The sequence below is a fragment of the Sorghum bicolor genome, chromosome 9, assembly GCF_000003195.3.
Source record: "Sorghum bicolor cultivar BTx623 chromosome 9, Sorghum_bicolor_NCBIv3, whole genome shotgun sequence".
Classification (NCBI taxonomy): domain Eukaryota; kingdom Viridiplantae; phylum Streptophyta; class Magnoliopsida; order Poales; family Poaceae; genus Sorghum; species Sorghum bicolor.
Window position 1 is genome coordinate 50433603 of NC_012878.2, and position 19992 is coordinate 50453594.

General features: G+C 41.3%; 3 protein-coding genes across 3 annotated transcripts; 1 reads left to right on the top strand and 2 right to left on the bottom strand.

Moving 5' to 3' along the window:
• Window positions 1813-3445, top strand: LOC8058495. Its single transcript, XM_021448170.1, has 7 exons — window positions 1813-2129; window positions 2248-2425; window positions 2505-2603; window positions 2695-2826; window positions 2916-3022; window positions 3097-3277; window positions 3365-3445. The coding sequence occupies exons 1-7, from the start codon at window positions 1813-1815 to the stop codon at window positions 3380-3382; spliced, it is 1032 nt and encodes a 343-aa protein (XP_021303845.1). The 3' UTR covers window positions 3383-3445.
• On the bottom strand, window positions 5051-6134 carry LOC110430471 (protein FAR1-RELATED SEQUENCE 5-like). The gene is made up of 2 exons (XM_021448171.1): window positions 5156-6134; window positions 5051-5085 (listed from the first exon to the last, which is right to left on the bottom strand). Exons 1-2 carry the CDS (start codon window positions 6132-6134, stop codon window positions 5051-5053), a joined length of 1014 nt encoding a protein of 337 aa, XP_021303846.1.
• Window positions 8406-18002, bottom strand: LOC8058496 (potassium channel AKT2). Its single transcript, XM_002441100.2, has 8 exons — window positions 17797-18002; window positions 15860-16078; window positions 10840-11056; window positions 10436-10753; window positions 9772-10329; window positions 9470-9649; window positions 8723-9368; window positions 8406-8627 (listed from the first exon to the last, which is right to left on the bottom strand). Exons 1-8 carry the CDS (start codon window positions 18000-18002, stop codon window positions 8458-8460), a joined length of 2514 nt encoding a protein of 837 aa, XP_002441145.1. The 3' UTR covers window positions 8406-8457.

Consider the following 19992-nt stretch of genomic DNA (forward strand, 5'->3'; position numbering starts at 1 on the left):
CAAAATCATCTACACGCTGCTACGATCACGTCAACGAGAAATTCACGGAAAACGGAGTTACGACGCGAAAGTTACGTTTTTAACGGAATTTCAACAGCAGTTTACGGACTTGTAATTAACTAGGGAATCTAACAGTGGTGAATCTAGACAACAATGGTACCAACGTGAAGCTTATGAAATTATGAAACTAACGCAACTTGAACGGATCGAATCGGAGCTAAAACGGAGAAGATATGAATTTTCTAAGATTTTCTTTAGAAAAGTAATTAATTAAATAGGATCACAAAATTAAAAAGTTTCAAACTGATGAACCAAGATTACTAACATGTTGAACTCGCGAAAACGAATCTAACGCAATTTGAACGGGTCAAATTGGAGCTAAAACGAATATTTTATGGCCAAAACATACTCAGTGGCATTTTTGTAAATATAGAAAACGTATTTTGAAATAAATCGGCAGACTTTACGTTTTCAAAAATGGAAAGCGTATTCCCTCATATGCGCTTTGGACTGCGGGTTAGAAATTAGAAAACTAGGGGGTCTCTTTAGAAAATTTGCCAGGCCGAAGGGGTATGGGCATTTCCTGGCCGTCAGATTCAAGATCAACGGGCGAGATTAGATGGGAGGGGAGAGAGAGAGGGGACTGGCGGCCGGAGTTGGGGAAGGTTGCGGCGGCAGCCATTGCTGGCGGCGAGGAGCTCGCCGGAGTTTGGTGATAAGGCGCTGTGGTGCTTGGTTTTCAAAATCGAGAGCACCGGGAGAGAGAGAGAAGGGAAAGGCGAACACGCCAGGACCCTAAGCACGGCCGGGGAAGGCGATCTCCGCGGCGGATCGCGACGGCACCATGGCCGGCTCCTCGGAGCTCACGGCTAGGATGCTAGAAGGCACCAAATCGCGCGAAAATAGGTCGGGAAGAGCGCGGGGAAGAAGAGGAGCTCACCAGCGCAAAGAAAACGGGCGAAAACGGCTTGGCTCGGCCGGCCCGCGAGCCGAGGATCGCGGCGTCCCGGCGGCGACCTCCGATGCGGTTGCTGCGCGTGCAAGACGAGAGTAGAGGTGGGGAAGAGCGCGAAATGGGAGCGGAGGGGAACGGCACTGGCTTGGGCGCATCCAAAGAAGGCGAGGCGCGGGGAAGAACGTGGGGGAGCGGGGAGGGTGCGCGGCTTGCGGTTCCACAGAACCGAGAGAGAGAGGGAGGAGCGGTTGGAGAGGTGGGAGAAGGAGCTGACAAGCGGGCCCCGCTTGTCGGAGAGAGAGAGAAAGGGAAGGGGTGGCCGGCTGGGCCTTGGCCCAGGAAGAAAGAAAGGGGCGCGAGGTTGGGCCCTGCAGGCCGAAAACGAGTGGGGGGAAATAGGGGGAGAGAGGTTTTCTTTTCTTTTTTTTTCTTTTTTTTCCTTTTTCAAACCAATTTTCAAATACCTTTTCAAATTGAATTTTTTAACAAATTTGACATTTTGTTTTTAAAACAATCATCACCATAAAAATGCACCAACATGTATGCATCAAAAATTTTCTAAACTTATATTAAATTTTTAATTCTCCAAATTTATTTATTTTTCCTATATTTTGATGCTCACAAAATTGACTATAAAATCAAATTCAACTATTTAAAAACAAGCAAATTTTAGGGTGTTACAGTTGCTCTGCTTCTGTTCCATTAAATGTTAGTATTTATCTATTGCTTTAATATTAGTTTCTATATTTTGTAGTTATTATTATTATTATTAGTTGAGTGTTTTGTTTTTGTATTTTTTCCTTTTAGCTGAGGTTACTGTTGTTGGTTCTCTAAGTCTTTCTCAGAAGCTAAAGTCAATGGGCAAGAAATCAGATGCTCTTTATAATTCTAAATTGCACAGTTCTATGTCTGCTTTTAAATCTTTATCCAAGACTCGTGGATATCCATGTCCTTCTCCGAACTCATTTGGAGGATCTTCTAGTAAATCTGACTTCAAGCTATCTGATTCTTCAACTGGTGGAAAGGTTCCTATTCATGGACCTAGGAGGGCTGTATTTCCCAGTGGTATTATGAGTGATGAATTTGATATTGTAAGGGTTACATTCAAAGTTAACAAATCTAAGATTATGAATTACAAGGCTATTTGTAATTTGGCTATGTCTCGAGATAGTGGGTATGTATTCCATTTTTTTATTTTCTTTTTTTTGCAGTTCATATTTTTTGTTTATATTCATTCAATCTGTTATGTTTTATGATTGTTCTTATATTATTTTTATTTATCATCAATGCAGTGAAGATGCAATTATGTCTGGAGGAGTTCATTGCACTTTTTGGTCTCTTGGTGAATCTTTAAAGCCTGGTGGTGTAGTGAACAATTTCGTTATGGCTGCTTGGTGCTACCATTTGTACTCTCAGCCATGTGGTCACCCTGATGTTTCAAAATGTCACTTCTTCTTTTCAAATATTGGTGTTAGTATCAATTTCGCAAGATTTCTATTTTTTTTACTTTCTGAATTTTTTAGTTTACTTTTTCCTTTTTTGTTTGTAGGATCAACTTCTCAAAGATGTAGATAGTGCAAATGAAGACATCTTGAGAAGAGATTTTACTCGTTCCTCTAAGACCAGGCCTCTTCATCGTTCTGATTTGGTATGTACATTTATATGTTATTTAGTTTAAATCTTTTGTGGTTCTAGTATTTTGTTTATTAGTAATTTGTGTTTATATCTAATTTTTTCAGTTGTTTTTCCCCTGTTTCTACGAGGAACATTGGTTTGTATTTGTTGTTGATATAAAGGATCAGTCCTTTGTTTTTCTGGATTCCTACTATGTGTTACAATCTGAATTCCAGGTTGAAGTTCGTGACAGACTGGTATGAATTTAATTTTTAGTTGTTTCATTACCTTTTTTTTAATTCATTACTTTTTTATTTTTCTTTTCTTAATTTTCTTTTGATTTTAGATTCCAAATTTCAAATTTTGGTGGGAGAAACTCGTCATGCTTGATATGGGTTTTGAAATGTATAAACTTCTTTATCCATTTGTTCCTAGGCAGCCTGCTCAGAACATGTAAGTTTTTATTGTTATTGCTCATTTATCTAGTATTTGTTGTAATATGTACATTTCTAATATTTTTTTTGCAGATCGGATTCAGGAGTGTATGTTATGATGTTTCTTGAGTATTGGAAATCACCTCGTTCTTCTCTTTTTACCTTATTCAACGAGTCTGACATTCCAAACTTGAGGATCAAGATTGCAAATGAGCTTCTTTTTTCACCAAAGAATTCTGGACGAAAGGATTTAGTTATCGGTTACAAGTTTGTGGTATATTTTCTTTAATTTTTTCATGTTTATAGTTCTGTATTCTTATATTATTTCCTAATTTGTTGTTCATTATATCTACTTTGTCAAGGCGAAGAAGCTGTGTAGATATTGCTGTCTCTTTCTGCTGAAGATGGTGCTAAGATGTTAGCTGGATGTTAAATACATGTCAAAATGCCTTGCTTCATTGTAATATGAGCCATGGAACATTCTATTACATAAATAGTGTAGACCTTTAATCAGTAATGCTTTGTGTGATGAACATTCCAAACAGTAATGTTTGCTGTTACATTTTCTATAAATAGTCTGGATCTAATTCATGATAGATGCTCTTGCTTCGCTTTGTCTTCTCCTTTTGTAACTTATGTTATGCTCCATCTTCTTCAGCTTCTGAAGTGTTTCTTTTCATCTTCTTCTTGCTCTTGCCATTAGGATCTGCAGTGTTTAAATTTATTAGCATATTAGTATATTTATTTTTTTGTAACATCTATTTCGAAATTTTCTAAAACTTCCTTACTTGATGTCTCTGCTTTTTTAGTCTTCTTCTGCTGTTGTTTTTTTGCTTTCTCCCTTTCTTGTTCCACCCTTGCTTTCCATCTTTTTGGCTTCTCTGGTCTCCCTTTTTTCTTTATGGAAACTGGGTCCTGCACTGTTGATGTATCCTCTGATTGTTCTCTGATGTTTATTTGTGCTTCAATTGTACTTTCTCTTGTTGGTCCTAAAGCATCAGCTGTTGATGTTTCTTGAGGTATTTCTTTATTTCTTGTTGCTAGCATGATGTCAAGATTTTTGCCAATTCTTGAGAACTCCTCAAGTAGATATTCCATTGCTTCCTCTTTTGTAGCTCCTTTTGAAGTTAATTCTGCTGCTTTTCTTGACAGGATGTTGAATCTGAGTATGTCATCTGTTCCTGTGTTTGATGCCACCTTTTTTAGCTGTATTTTCCTTTCTTTTTTCCTCCACCTTTCTATTATATATTTGTCTGGAATCTTGCTTGCTTCTATTTCTACTAATATCTTCAGGATATGTGAACACAGGATGCCATCCTTGTTGAATTTGCCACATATGCAGCTATAGTCTTCTCTGCCATTTGTCAGGTCAGTGATTACTATGTACTTTCGAAATCTGTGTCTCTTATGTATTTGATTATGCTTCTCCCATACCTCATATTGTCCTTGCTGTTCTAGTTCTTTGTAACTAAGTCTTGTCGTAGCTCTTAGTTCTTTCATAAACTTGCTGAGAATATTTCTATTATACATATCCATTGCCTACAATTCAATGCTATAGCCAAATTCCATCGATTTTGGTGTTTTTTGTTTGTTTGCATTGTCTTCTATGTCTTCTGCTACATTAATGCATCTACTATTCTCTGATATTCTATTAAAAAACTTGTGATGTTGTATGTAGGCCCTACATTTCTTTTGATCCTTGCATTAGTGCTCTCACTTCTTGCTGTGCTCTGTAGAAACGGGTAGAAATCATTCTTGAAGTAGACTGGTATGAATCTTTCTCTCATTTCTCACATCTTGTTGAAGTACTTATTGTTTTCTAGTTTGTAATCTGCAATCATCTGTGTCCATAGGGTTTCAAACTCTTCTATTGTTAAGGAATTCCCCACAACATCTTCAAACTCTTCAGGTAAGCCTTCATTGCTTGCAAAGCATTTCAGATTCTTATTGTAACATTTTGTTTTTATATGGAATAAACAATTCCTATGCTTTGTATTAGAAAATGTCTGCTCTATAGCTGCTTTCATCGCTGCATCTTGATCTGTTATTATGGTTGTTGGATGCTTTCCACCCATTGCTTCACTGAATGATTCAAAGACCCATTTGAAAGTATCAATGGTTTCATCACAGATGAATGCACAACCAAATAGACAGGTATGTCCATGTCCTGTTACCCCTACAAAAGGTGCAAATGGAAGGTTGTACTTGTTTGTCATGTAAGTTGTGTCGAAGCTGACAGCATAGTACTTTAGTGATTCTGCATCTCTCCAAAATATGTTTTTAACTCTGAGATGTTCATCTACATCAAACTTGTAGAAGAAACTTGGGTCTTTGTTTTTCTTTTCTATGAAGTAGTTTAGTGCCTGCTTCATATCTGAACCAGATATTACTCTGTTTAGTTTAGTTCTGAAATTTGCTACATCCTTCTTCTTATATGGTAGTGCTGTGACGCCTCCCCTCAAATAAGATAGTATGGATATCATCTGTCTTGTCGCTATGTTGTTGGCATTTAATGTTCTGATTATGGCTTTCTCCATTTCAGTCATATATTTGTGTCCACTGAAAAGTTGTTCTCTGTTCCCAGGGTATAGTGGATGGTTGTGATCTAGTTCTAATCTTATTATTTTCCATCTTCCATTTTCCTCCTTGACCAGCATCACAACTGGGCAATCTGTTTTGATCTGTATATTTGTTTTCCTCCCTGGGCCCTTGTTTTTCTTTGTTTTGTCCACTTCTATTTGTTCTTCCTCATCTCCTTTGGTTTTCTTCTTTCTAGGTTTCCCATAGCAGTGACATTTCATTTCAACCTTGACTATCTCATTGTTTCTCTTCTTGTCCGTTGTTCTGACTGTATGGGTGACAATCACTTCAAATCCTGCTAGGAATCCATAGAAGTGGAAGAAATGGTGTACATCATCACGGTTGTCAAACTCCATTCCTATCTGTGGGGTGTATCTGCTATTTGTATTTGCATTGTTTCCTTCACTTGCTGCCTGTTGTTCTGACTGTATGAATGCATCTATATCCTCTTCTGTCATCATTTCATCTTTTTCATTGTCCTTTGTGTTGCCATCAGTATCTATTCTTGTTCCTGTGTCTAAGTGGTCCTTGCTATGTGAAGTTGCTTCCATTGATTGATTCAGTGTTTCTGTTCTTGTGATAGTACTGTCTGTTGTAGTGTTATTAATGTTTTACTGCATCGAGGAGGATTTGATTTTCATTAGTACTATGATAATAAATGTATTTTTATGCTTGTGCTAACATCTTGTACATACCTCTTCAATGTTTAGTTTACTAAATATATCTGATCTCCAATTGTAGTTTTCTCCAGTCAAAGTTTCATTATCGAGACCTGCAAGCTGTAATTCATGTATGAAGAAGATAAGTATCTTTTTGGTTTTCTTATTTAGCTACTTTGATGATTTCTTTATGATTGACTTACCTCTTCATCTTGTTCTTGTCCATCATAATCCTAGTTGATGTAGTCATTTGAGCTTTTGAAGTTGAGTCCATGTACCTGTGGATGATTATTGTGTAGTTGTAAGTTTAAATGGATTTCTATTTTATGCAAAGGTGGTTAAATTCTATAACCTATATGAATCATAAGTGTAAACATAATTCTTTATCATGTGTACCTCTGTGTTCATGTGCCCAAATAGTAGAGATGTATATGCTCCAAGTGGTTCTTGCATTTGATTCTGCAGTCGTTTGAACAATTAGTTTTTGTTAAAATTACATTATGTTATTGTTAATTTTACATTTTTGGTATAGGTGTAATATATTTATATTTGCCATGTAATTAGTTTTACCTGGTAGCTCGATGGCATCATGTTTTCTTCTTGTGAATTCCTTATCTGTTCCATCATCAGTCCTATGTAACTTCCCTGCTAGAAGTTTTCTGAGCAGATCATCATGTCATTACCGGTTGTTGTCATTTGTTCTTTGCCCTTCTCAGTGGCTGTGTACCTTGTCTTTGCTATCATTTCCTGTCAATGAGATTACAATTGTTGTTAGATCTAAGTTAATCTATCCTGATCATAGATGTCTTTTTGCCCTAATATCATTATTTTGTAATATTCTTTAATTTTTTGGTACTGTATTCCAATTTGTGGATCCTAATGCAGTTTTTTAATCTTTGTGTGCAGCATGAGAATATTTTGTGCATCAGGAGATGTTAATGATTGAGTGAAAGGCTTGCTGATTGCTGTTGGTGTCTAAAAAAGTTTATCCTAAGGTTAGCAATTCAACTTACTTGGCTTCCTTTTTGCCCTTCTGCTCGTAGATCGTCGTCTTCTTCTTCCATCTTCTTTTCTGTCTTGTTTGTTGTTTGGATCTTCGTTTTTTAGGTTGTGTCGGCAGCCGCCAGGTTGGGGGCTGTAGGTTAAGTTGGTGTATGTTGGTTTTTTCTTTCCAATGTTGCCCTTATGTTGTATCGAAGTTGGGCTCTTAGTTGGGCCTTTTTTTGGACCCGTTGTTTGGGTCTTTAACATATTATTGGATGGTTGGGCATTTGTATTTGTTCTTTTGGGCCTTGAATCAGTAAAGGCCTATATTGCTTGTTTCTTGGCTCGTCTATTCTTTCCATTCCTATTTGATTCATCTTTTCCATTGTGAAGCCCATTAACTGCAAGTCTTTCCATTCCTCTCTGATTTTTCTCTTCGATTCCCAAGTCCTCTAAGTTCAATTCTTTGCATCGTGTCACCCCTAGATTCTTACAGTCTCTTATTGTAATTTTTACATTGATTTTGTCAATGTAAATTTCTTATATTACTGGTGTAAATATGGTTTCATCATGTGCTCTATGTAATTTGTTTGTATTATATGTTTTCAATTTGAATTTCTCCCAATTTGCCTTCCATAAAAATAATCTGACATTTGTTCATTTTTATTTTTCTGCATTCTGGAATTTTTATGTTTTTATTTCTTTTTCAATTTGAATTTCTTCCTATTCTCTTCGATTCCCAAGTCCACTAAGTTCAATTCTTTGCATCGTGTGACTCCTAGATTCTTACAGTCTCTTATTGTAATTTTTACATTGATTTTGTCAATGTAAATTTCTTATATTAGTGGTGTAAATATGGTTTCTTCATGTGCTCTATGTAATTTGTTTGTATTATATGTTTTCAATTTGAATTTCTCCCAATTTGCCTTCCATAAAAATAATCTGACATTTTCTTTCAATTTTTTTTGTTAGGATTAATTTTGCTATTTTTTTATTTTTATTAAGTTATTTTCCTGTATCCTTTCTTTTTATCGGATCCCTTTCATATAAATATTGTATTATTAAATTTCGTGTATTTTATTGTCTTGTGTCACCCGAAGGTGTTTTAATTGTTTCCGTCACCTGGATGACCGGAGCCTTTGAAACACCCGAGTTTGCAGTAGACAGATTCTATAAATATTGTTTGTTGGGTGCACATCTACCGTGTGACTTGCTACGGGAAAACCTGGATCTACAAACACAGTGATGAAGACATGGAGTCCATTGATGCCAGCTGCCTCATATCTTCTCCGGTGACCACGAACAGCTTGTCGTTGTCTCGAATCACGTCGATGGAGTCGATCTCAGCTCCTTCGTCATTCACGATCAGCACCTTCTCCGCATCAACTTTCAATTTCTCACCTGAAGAAAAAGAAAAGCGCGATAGCATACTTCAGTACTTCAAATTAATTTGCCACTGCAACTGCAATTAACTGAATGAATTGTGCTGCGCCTACCGACGGTGGCTATGAATTCTTCCATGGTGCCAGGCAGATTGATCAGCTTGCCAGCTTCATAGCTGCGGTTTCTGAGGAAAGGGTGGCCATTATATATGCTCACCCGAGGCCAGCGTTGCTGGTTCGAGCCTGTGCTCTGTAATCTGTCCGGGATCACCGCTGGCGAGTCAACGATGGTTATCGAGTGGCCGAGCTCCCGCTTCTGCAACAGCTCGCGCAGCTCGGTCGACGACATTGTTCGCCGCGCCGTGCCAGAGCCGGAGCCATCGTCGTCGAGGCTCGCCTTGTCCACGCTGGCCCCATTCATGATCAGGAACCTCGCCACATCGGCGTGTCCCTCGGCCATCGCGACGCGCAGCGCGGTGGCGCCGTCGTGGTCCTCCGAGTCCACGTCCAGGCCGAGCTTGAGGAGCTCCCGGAGCATGCCGAGGTCACCGCGGCGCGCGGCGAGGCACAAGACGTCTCCGCCGGCGTGCGGGTTGGACGCGCGCGAGAACTGGTACAGGATGTTGAAGATCCTGTGGTGCCCTGCCGCAATGGCGTTCCACATCGCCGTGTTGCCCTGCGCGTCCTCGATGTTCACGTTGCACGCGTGCTTGAGCAGCACCAGCACGCAGTCCTCGTACACCTTGGCCGCCGCGATGTGCTGCGAGTGGCGTCGCCAAGAACAGAACAGCGTCCGGATCAAATGGCTGTGTTGTGCAAGGATGCAGAGAATGCTCTGGAATCGTGTGTATGTTCGCTTACCAGTGCTGTTCTGCCCGTGGCGTCACCGACGTCAGCGTCCTTCCCTGCCCTGAGGAGGTCCTCGAGTAAGCCGCTGTTTCCCATCATGGCAGCCGTCAGCACATTCGCGTCGTTGTCGTGCTCGCCAGTGTTGTCTCCCAGCAAGTCCTCGACTTCCATGCCATGCATCTCCACCTGATGCTGCAAAATATACGGACGGAGACAAGCCAGAGCCACCGTTTCAGTGATCACCATAAGCACAGAGCACCACGGTGCAATTTTGTTCAGACTTATGCAGACAGCTGTGCGAGACGGCTGCTAACCTTGAGGAAGTTCTTGATGACGACGACATTGTCCTCGGGCCTGCTCTGCATGGCTTCCTTAAGCGTCGCCTGCTTCAGCCGCAGCAGCTGGCTCAGCGTCCTCGTCCGGAACGTGAAGGCCTGCGCCCGGTCGCTCAGAGCGCTCACCTCGCCGAAGATGTCTCGCGTCCCCAGCGTCGCCTCCACCCGCTCGTTGATGCCATTGAACAGTATGACCTCTACCTCGCCGGAGACGACGACGTACACGTCGTCCGGAGCCTCGTTCTGCACGATCACATCCTCCCTGGGCGGAATGTACTCCGGTTTCATCTTGGTGACCAGGGACAGGAGCATTTCTCTCGAGACCCCATTGAAGAGGTAGACGTCCTTGACGACCGGCACGAAGAGGTGATCGCAGATGCTCTTGCAGATGGACTTGGGTAGCTGGTCCATGAGCTGCTGCTGGTTCAGGCTCTCCGCCCTGAACTTGAGGCACATGTAGGCCAGGATCTGCTGCTTCAGCCGCGGCGGCAGGTGGTTCCGGCCCACGAAGCTCGTCGCGGCCCTGATGCTGTTCCTCTGCATCCAAATGCAAGTCGACTCGTGTCATTCATTTTGCATACATATAGCATGAGATTGCTACAGGCTAAGGCCAATAGCGAGCACCGAGCAGAGCAGTGCTTACAAACTCCATGGTGCGGTGGGTGCCCTCGACGACGAGGTTGGTCATGTTGCCGATGAGGTAGGCGGTGAGACCGAGGTTGAAGAGCATGTAGAAGATGTTGAAGATCATCTCGACGGTGTTCCTGGCGTGCAGGTCGCCGTAGCCGACGGTGGTCATGGTGGTGATGGACCAGTAGACGGAGGTGATGTAGCGGATCCACACGCTGACCTGCCGGAAGTTGGGGATCACATCGCCGATCCACGTCTTCTCTGGGTGCGGGTACCGGTCGGCGATCAGGTAGTACAGGCAACCGGCGGAGTGGACCACGAACAGGGTCACCTGAGCGTGCACGCGCGGCGCGGCGCCAAATGGTTCAGAATTCAGTCGTCGGAATTTGGAATTGCGCGGTCACAAATGCTACCAACCGCGACGAGGCGCGCGCAGCGGATCCAGAAGTAGCTGAAGCGGATGTCCTTCTCGAGCCTGGTGAAGAACTGATTAACCCTACGGAGACGCCATAGGCGTAGGAGACCCAGTACACTGTACGCGCCATTCTCCCTGACCTCGCCGGTGATGAAGTAGGCAAGGGCCTGGAACGGGACCGTCGATGCCACGTCCATGATGAAGAACGTCGACAGGTACCTACAGGCGCAGCGCACAACAGCAAAGCTCGGAGCGTCAAATTGCTTGATGAAGCAATTGTTCTGCTTCCCTTTTTCTTTCTTCGTATAGAAGAAAATATCAATCAAATCAACATTCAATGAGTATTTTACCTATATGCCACTATAAAAGAATGTACTCCCTCAATTCCAAATTATAAGACATTCTAAGAATCTTGGAGAGTCAGTATTTTAAGTTTGACCAAGATTATAGAAAAAACTACAAAAAAATATATAACATCAAATAGATATAATATAAAATATAATTAATAAAGAATATAATGGTACTTAGTTCGTATCATAAATATTATTATCTTATTATATAGAATTGGTCAAACTTGAGATCCTTTAACTCTCCAAAATTCTTAGAATGTATTATAATTTAAAATAGAGGTAGTAGTTGTCTACGAGCCACTAAAATATTCGAGCGGACACACATGCCACTGGCCAGAACTTTTTTATCATCCACACCATTCCGTCTATATTCCATCATGTTTTCACCATTAGAAAGCCCTGACATATGGATGCGGCTAGTAAAGAAGTCCAAAATGCCCACCTTCTTCCTGCTTCCCATCATCCCATGGCGATGTTTGCCGCACTCAATCCTCGTGCTCGTCACCGCGGTTCCTCTCCATCTCCTGTGTCCTCGTCTACAACCAAGAATGAGAGAAAGCGCTACACTCCCCTGACTCTCCCTCTCTCCAACGCCCTCAGTCCTCACCATGGGTTTTCGATCTGCCGCCTGCTTGAGCTTTCAGTGTGATCTCCATGGCCGAGGGGAGCTGGTCCACGGGGTATTGGTGGGGCCGGAGCGCCGGACCCCGCAGCCTCCTCATCATAGCAAATCATCCTCACCGGCACAGACAAGACAAAGGCGGAGCGGCGCCTGTTGTTCTTCGTCCCTTTCAGCGAGCTGAGGGCATTTGAGATCTTTTTCAATGTAGTTTGACACCGTTAAATAGAAAAGTAGATCAAATGATGTGCACAGCAAAAAAAGATTTCATCCAGTGACACTATAATCTAAAAGACTCATATTCAATAATCGAGGTCCAGTTTGAGGGGCCTGTAGCATGTATCATGTATGACTGGTAGCTGCTTGTATCTTATTTGGTTTCTAGCTTGCAGCTCTGGTGAGCTGCTGTCCCAAGCATCAGCCCCCGGGCTTAGGCGCACGAAAACGATCGCCTGGGTGTAGCTGCTGGCTTGCGTGGACTAATCACCGGTACTGCATTCTTTGTTTTTTTTTTAAAGATCCGGTTTCTCTGCTTTCGTTTATAATAAGAAGGTAGCAAACACTGTTATTCTTTGTATTAGCTGGCACTGTGTACACGAAATTCCACGGGAAAAAAACGTGTACCAATAAACCTGCACTAATCACAGGTCCATATTACGTTCTTGTAGTTTCTCCAAAATACATAAACTTCCATTCATGTAGTTTATCCCCCACCAATGCTCTCCCCAAAAAAAACGTGTATCAATAAACCTGCACTAATCACAAGCCTTCTGTTATTCTTTGTATTTTGGAGATCTTATTATTTGGAGCTTATGTAACAATGGTCATTTATGATCCATTCTATGTATCTTCACATATGAATTAGAATGCTCCTTTCTCTCATAAATTGATTGATTTTCCTTTAGTATCTCCAGTGGGGGGTAATTTTACAAAGGGAAATCTAATTAAGAGGAATGGGAAAGGCAGTCAAAAGTGTCGTTTCTATAATTGTAACCAAACCATTAAATATCTTTTCTTTGATTGTCATCACGCCATGACACAATCTGGAGGATTGTCTATATAGCAACGGGTTAAGGCCTTGTTTAGTTCCTAAAAAATTTTGCAAAATTTTTCAAATTCTCCATCACATCGAATCTATAGACGCATGTATGGAGTATTAAATATAAACGAAAATAAAAACTAATTGCACATTTTGGTTGGAATGGACGAGACGAATCTTTTGAGCCTAGTTAGTACATAATTGGATAATATTTGTCAAATACAAACGAAAGTGCTACAATGTCGATTTCTCAAAATTTTTTGGAACTAAACAAGGCCTAAAACCCCTCCTAACTTTGTACCCCACAGGTTAGGGAGTTGGCTATTAAATTTTGATTTAAAAGAGAAGAAACATATATATTCTGGTTGGGCGTAGCCACTTTACGTTGCGCAATTTGGAGATGTCATAATGATCTAATCTCCGGATGAAAATAGTCGGAAACGGTCGAAAAATTCCTAAATTGTTTTCTATTTTTACATTTGAAATACAAAAACGAAAACAAAAATGGTAAAGTCGGACACGAAAACGAACGCGAACTTACGAAATATTAAGAATTTCGAAAACGAACCAATTCGAGCGGATTTATGTCGAACATGGTCGATATACGAAAACTCAATACGAAATACCGATATGTAGTACCAAGTGCATAACTAAGTATATACACGAACAAGTTTAAGTGCATATAATAATTAAAAAGTGCATGATCCTTGATCTTAGGTATTTAATACAATAGCCCACATATAAATAAGAACAAGCAATTAATAGCTAGCAGGAACACAGCTAGCCACTTGTAGAAAGAATGCAGATACATGGTGAGTAGTCTGTAATTAGGCTATGTGACCTTGCAGTTGACTAAATTTGGTTTAAACCAAAATTTGAACTCGAAACATTTTAAATTAAAAGTAGAAAAGTAGAAAACGGTCGAAAATACGAAACACCTAAAATACGAAAGCGAAAACGGTAAAGTTGGATAAGAAAATACGAATTTGATCGGATCTAATATAGAAAGTGGTTCGGTTCGGTTCGAGATATTTTCGTTCCGTTTTCATCCTTAATCTAATCATTGAAAATTACAAATAGAATATTTTATGCAGGCTACTTTTAGGAGAATATATTGGTTGTAGCATGATGATGAAACAAATGAGTCTTTCCGGACATCAAGCAGAAAATCAGAGACCATTGCGTTGGAACTATTTGGGAATATTTGCTTCCCGTGGATGAAAAAAAATAACTAATAGACTGTCATGCATAACTTTTGTATTTCTTGTTTCTGACCTATTTTCAGCAATATCACTGAAACTATGTAATAATATAAATATTGTGTGCCGAGACGTAGAAGCAAGAAGTCTCTTCCATTCTCTAAAAAAACATATATGGTTGTGAGGCAACAATCAAGGTCCCATGCAAACTCTAGAATATTTGTCTCTGTTGTAACAATTTCCCGTTATGTTTTGTTGACCTATGTCATCTGCTGCCATCTTTAAAAACTTCAACCAGAGCAATATCATTTATCTTAATGGTGTCATAATAATGGGTACAAACATGATATCATTCATACACGTGAGTGTGTGTATATTGTGAACGTTCGTATTATAGTGTATTTTAAAATTGATATCAGCATCACCTGTAACTTATTATTAATGATGGGACAATTTATTCGAGACGAAAGAGCACGCGATGATGTGTCTGGCCACGCATAGAGCAGCCACCGCTCACGTTTGAGTCGCACGGTGCACGCAGGAGCCATCAACTTATTAAAATTCTTCATGGAATAAAATTCTTCTTTTGGCTAGCTCTTCATGGAAGGCTCTGGACAGCAGAACGTTGGCGACGCCACGGTTTGTAGGCAGAGGCCACCTGCGCACTCTGCAACCAACATGATGAGTCCATCGATCATCGGCCTACTCATCGCCTGCGTGTTCTCATGCGATGTCTGGTCAAGACTCCTTGCGAGGGTCAGGCTCAGTGCCTTGTCTCGGCACACGACTCCACACTTTAGGACTAGTGGCTCAGATCTCGGCAGCAGATTCCCAGTGCTTCCGTCGCGCCTTCGACTCGGTGTTGATGTTAGCCTTCTGGACTATCTGGAAGGAGGGCAATGCCAGGACGTTCAATGACTCGTCCCGCACGACGGCCCACGTCTGCTCCGCCATGCTTGACGAACTATAGGATTGCATTGCAGCAGGTTTCCGCGGCCTTGCTATGCTCACCACTGCCGCTGCCGCGGGCTGATGTATAGCTAACCTTCATGGCCAAGTTATCTACTTTCTAGCTTTGGCTCCTCGCCAAGGCCCTCTCTGTTGTGTACTCCAACTATTCCTCTTTTTAATGAAGTACGTGCAACGCATGGTTTCAAAAAAAAAACAATGTAAGGTCACCCTTAAAGTGTTTGCTTCGAATGTGTTTGTTGCAGCAAGGCGTTGTATGCTTTCTATCTTAATACAATGATATGTAAATCTTTTATGTATTTGAGAAAAAACCATTGTACACGGCGCATCCACATGATCAGAATGGGAATTTTGCAGCCGAACCAATAATCTCCACTCTCCAGCGGCACCTAGAAGTCTATAACTACCCTTGCCATTTTCTGACGGACAGATGCGGCTCATCACAGATGGTTCGGAAACTTTTTCTTTACCACTGTCATGCATCATGCATGCAGTCAGGCCAAAACGCTACTGTACCTATTACCTATCTATGTCGTTGCAATTGCAAGTTGATGCAACGCAGAGAGATGGAGCAAGGCAAAAGGCATGGTGTGTGCAGGGCAGTTCACGTACTCCCTCCATCCCAAATTGTCGTTTGACTTTTTTTACTTCAAGTTTAACCACTCGTCTTATTCAAAAAATTTGTGTAAATATAGTCAAATTTAAGTCATTCTTAAAGAACTTTTATTATTAAACCAATACACAACAAAAAAAAGTGATATTTTGTACAAAACTTTGAATAAGACGAGTAGTCAAACTTGATATTAGAAAAATCAAACGACTTATAATTTGGAATGGATTAAGTACCTGAAAGTTATCTTCTTCCTGTCGCGGATGAGGAGCTGGGTCCTGGGGTCGATGTAGGCGACGAAGAAGGTGAGCACGATGTCGACGGCGAAGAAGAGGTCGACGACGATATCCGCCACCTCCAGCCCGCCCTTGGGGGATGCGTTCATGAAGGCGACCTCGAACAGGTACACCCACGCCGAGTACGCCACCAGGACCACCATCAACGTATCCCACCACCTGATGCACACGATCGAGCATCCAGGACATGTATGATTGTAAATAATGCACCACATATCCCTAAAGTCTTAAAATTCATTTTGGTCCCTAAAATTAGTTCGGATCTCATCCAGATCCAAATAGGCTTTACTTGATCCGTTAGCCGACGTGGCATGCTAAGTCAGCACTTACATGGACCTGACGCTAGGACCGACATGCCAGTGGCAAGTCTCAATTTTAAAAAATCGTATTTTTTTCATATGACCTCCTCAAATGAAGGCCTTGTTTACTTCACCCCGAAATCCAAAAAGTTTTCAAGATTCTCCGTCACATCGAATCTTGTGGCACATGCATGAAGCATTAAATATAGACGAAAACAAAAACTAATTACACAGTTTGTCTGTAAATCACGAGACGAATCTTTTGATCCTAGTTAGTTCATGATTGGACAATATTTGTCAAATAAAAACGACAGTGCTACAGTAGCGAAATCATAACTATGAATTTGACCATTTTAATGTCCAAGAAAGACAAAATTCAAAACTATGAATTTGTATATCTTGAGCACTACAATTTTCATATATAAAGTATATTTATGCATCACCATACACAAGAGATATGAGTTTTCTAAGACTTGCTCTAGTAGTACAAGATTAATATTCTGCTAAAAAATTTTATTAGTTTTTTCTACCATTTTCACGACCTCAAAAGATAAAAATTAAAAACATAGATTTGTATTCCCTCCGTCCCTGAAAGCTTGCTCTAGTACAAGATTAATATTCTGCTAAAAATTTTTATTAGTTTTTTCTACCATTTTCACGACCTCAAAAGATAAAAATTAAAACCATAGATTTGTATTACCTCCGTCCCTGAAAGCTGTAACTTCTAGAGTTGTCTTAAGTCAAACTTTTAAAACTTTAACCAAATTTTTAGAAAAAAAGTTAAGATTTATAGTACCAAATTAATACCATTAGATTTATCATTGAATCTATTTTCATAAGATACTCATTTTATGTTATACATATTGATGCTCTTTTTTATAAAGTTGGTCAAAGTTAAATAAGTTTGACTGGCACGGATTCTAGGAATTGAAGCTTTCAAGGACAGAGGGAGTACATCTCATCAAAAACTACAATTTTCAAATACAAAGTATTCTTATGCGACACCATACAAAGAAGATATGATTTATCTAAGACGACAAGCTTGATATGCAATTAATATGTTGCTGAAATTTTATATTAATTTTGACAATCTCAAATAGAAATCTTATTAAAACTAAAAACAATTGTAGATCTCATGAGGATTACAATTTTTATATAAAAACATCTTTATCTGAGGTAATATGAAAAGAGTACTTTATATGAGGATTACTATTTTTTTTTTAAAAAAATGAGCCTTGTGGCTCCAGCTGTCAAGTACATAAACGCTCATTCAGCGCTGCCATGTCAGCTAATGGATTGGGTAAAGCTAACGGGCCGAGTAAACGGTGACCCGAACTGACTACTTAGGTACGATGCATTTCAAAATTTTTCAAGATTTCTCGTAACATCAAATCTTGTGACACATACATGGAGCATTAAATATATATAAAAAAGATAACTAATTGCACGATTTATCTATAATTTATGAGACAAATTTTTTAAGTCTAATTAGTCTATAATTAAATAATAATTATCAAATAAAAACAAAAGTAGCAAAATTCAAAAAATTTCGGAAACTAAACAACGTCATTGCATCACCTGTATCTAGAGTCGAGCGGCGAGATGACCCACTTGTCGGACCCGCCATGGGACTGGCTTTGGCCGGGCGGCCCGCCGAGCGGCGGGAGGATGATCTTGGACAGGTACCGGAGGCTCAAGGACCCAGAGCCGGATCTCTCGCCCGTGCCGGAGCCGCCGCCGCCGCCGGCGCTGCCCGTGCTCTGAAAGCTCGAGTTGTTCTTCATGACGTGCGCAATGCTAGCTGCTTCCTACTCCAGCCTACTAGCAACTAGTAGTAGTCTAGTACTCCTCTATATAGGATGCGCAGCTTGTGGTGCGCTGCAGCCTGCTGGACGCCTGGACGGGGGTTACGAAGAGAACATAGATGGACCGGACGAGAAAGGCAAAAGGAAAAACGGAGTACGTGACCAAATTTACAACGGGAGGCATCGAAATATGAAGCAGCCGATAATGGAGGTGTGAGGAGGGTGACGATCTGGCTGATGGAAGGGGTGCTGTCCGGGACGACAATGGCCACCAGGCGCAGCTGCACACACATCTCGCGAGCCACGCCCTGCAGGTGTGTGTGTGTGGATTTGTAAAGAGAACGGCCGGTGGGAATTCACCGCGACTTTTTGGCATTGTGTACGTACTATACGTCAGTACGTATGAAATGTTCATGGATACCGCCATGCTCTCTGGTGTGCTAGCTACTCGTTCAGGTCCTTTTTGTATTGGAGTTTTGCGCTTTCGAGTTCATTGCTGAATGGCGACAATCGGACAGTGCAGTCGTCGGCACTCGGCAGCGGCTGTAGTCTCTAGGCAAATGCAGCTCTGCTCATATCCATGAAGCATGATCACAGCACAATTAGCCGATTGTTGACACTTGAAAATGTCACATGGTGACTTTGGACACCATGAACAAGTTATAAACATCATGGATATGGTAGAGGTCAAACGAAGCAACAAAATAATAAACAAAACACGCAGAGAAGATGGCAAGCCACTTCTAGTGGGCTTAGCCGACTCCTCTCAGAAGGCCAGGCACCCTGCACAAGCTCGTGAAAGTCGGCTAATAAGACCACCACATCTATACATATGAAAAAACTATAGTCGATTGAGTTTTCATCTATTCAATCATAGAAAAATTAATCTATCAACTCCTTTTACCCCTCTACTCATCTCTCAACCCATCCTGCTATCCTCATGCGCTCATGCTATGGCGACCATCCACGATCCTCATGCGCTCATGCTATGGCGACCAGCTCTGCCCACGATCCTCCGTCTGTTGTTTGGTCGCTAGAGGTTGTGCCACCATCACGAGAGGCCAGGCCGAATCCATCGCTCTCCCCTGTGATCCCATCGCGGCAACCTCGCTCCTCCTTCGTCGCCCACTCGCCCTCGCCTGCCGGCCTTGCTGCGCGCCGCCGCCGTTCTATGCAGTCGCACTCACACCGTCGCGCATCGCCCTCACCCTCGCGTCGCATGCCGCGACCACCCTCACCAAGCCCCCAGTGACCCAGTCAACCAGAGCAGTGGACTTTATGTCGCCCTCGCCTGCCGAACCCGGTGAAAAGTTTACCCTTGGTACCCACCGCTGCCGTGGCCTCAGTCTCCGGTGCCAGTCGTGACGGCGGCCAACCTAGGACCTTGGGTTTCGATGGTCAGCCCGACATACGGGAGGCAGAAGGGCGCAGACTTGGTGTTTGCTGTTAATTAGAGCAAGGCTAATAATATAGCCGGCTACTGGTTGTAGGGTTTCTTTATAGCCTTATTGTAGCTCACTCATATAGTGGTTAGCTCATCACTATTAATACACGACCCACTTGTCTCTCACACAAACTTTTTTGGTTCTTGTGTCTGAGCCATCAATACTATTAATTCAAACTACTAATCCGTGGACCATCACTCTATTCGAAAGTAGCCATCAATATTCATTCCCGTTTTAGAAAACTACAGCGCGCACCAGGAAAACGTAAAATATTTAATTCAAACTACTATAACTTTTATATAACTAGCAAATATGCACGTGCGGCACGCACGTGTTTATGAAAAACACCATTGCACAATTAATATTATGCTAGAAAGACTAAATCATTAGCTTCAATGAGATTTGGACTCCATGAAATTCTATTCCTTATTGCTTCTTAATGTATATATCAATAAAAATAACAATAAAAACAATAGTGTCTATAAGAAGGATAAAGATATTTGCCTATATATATGAGCAAAGAA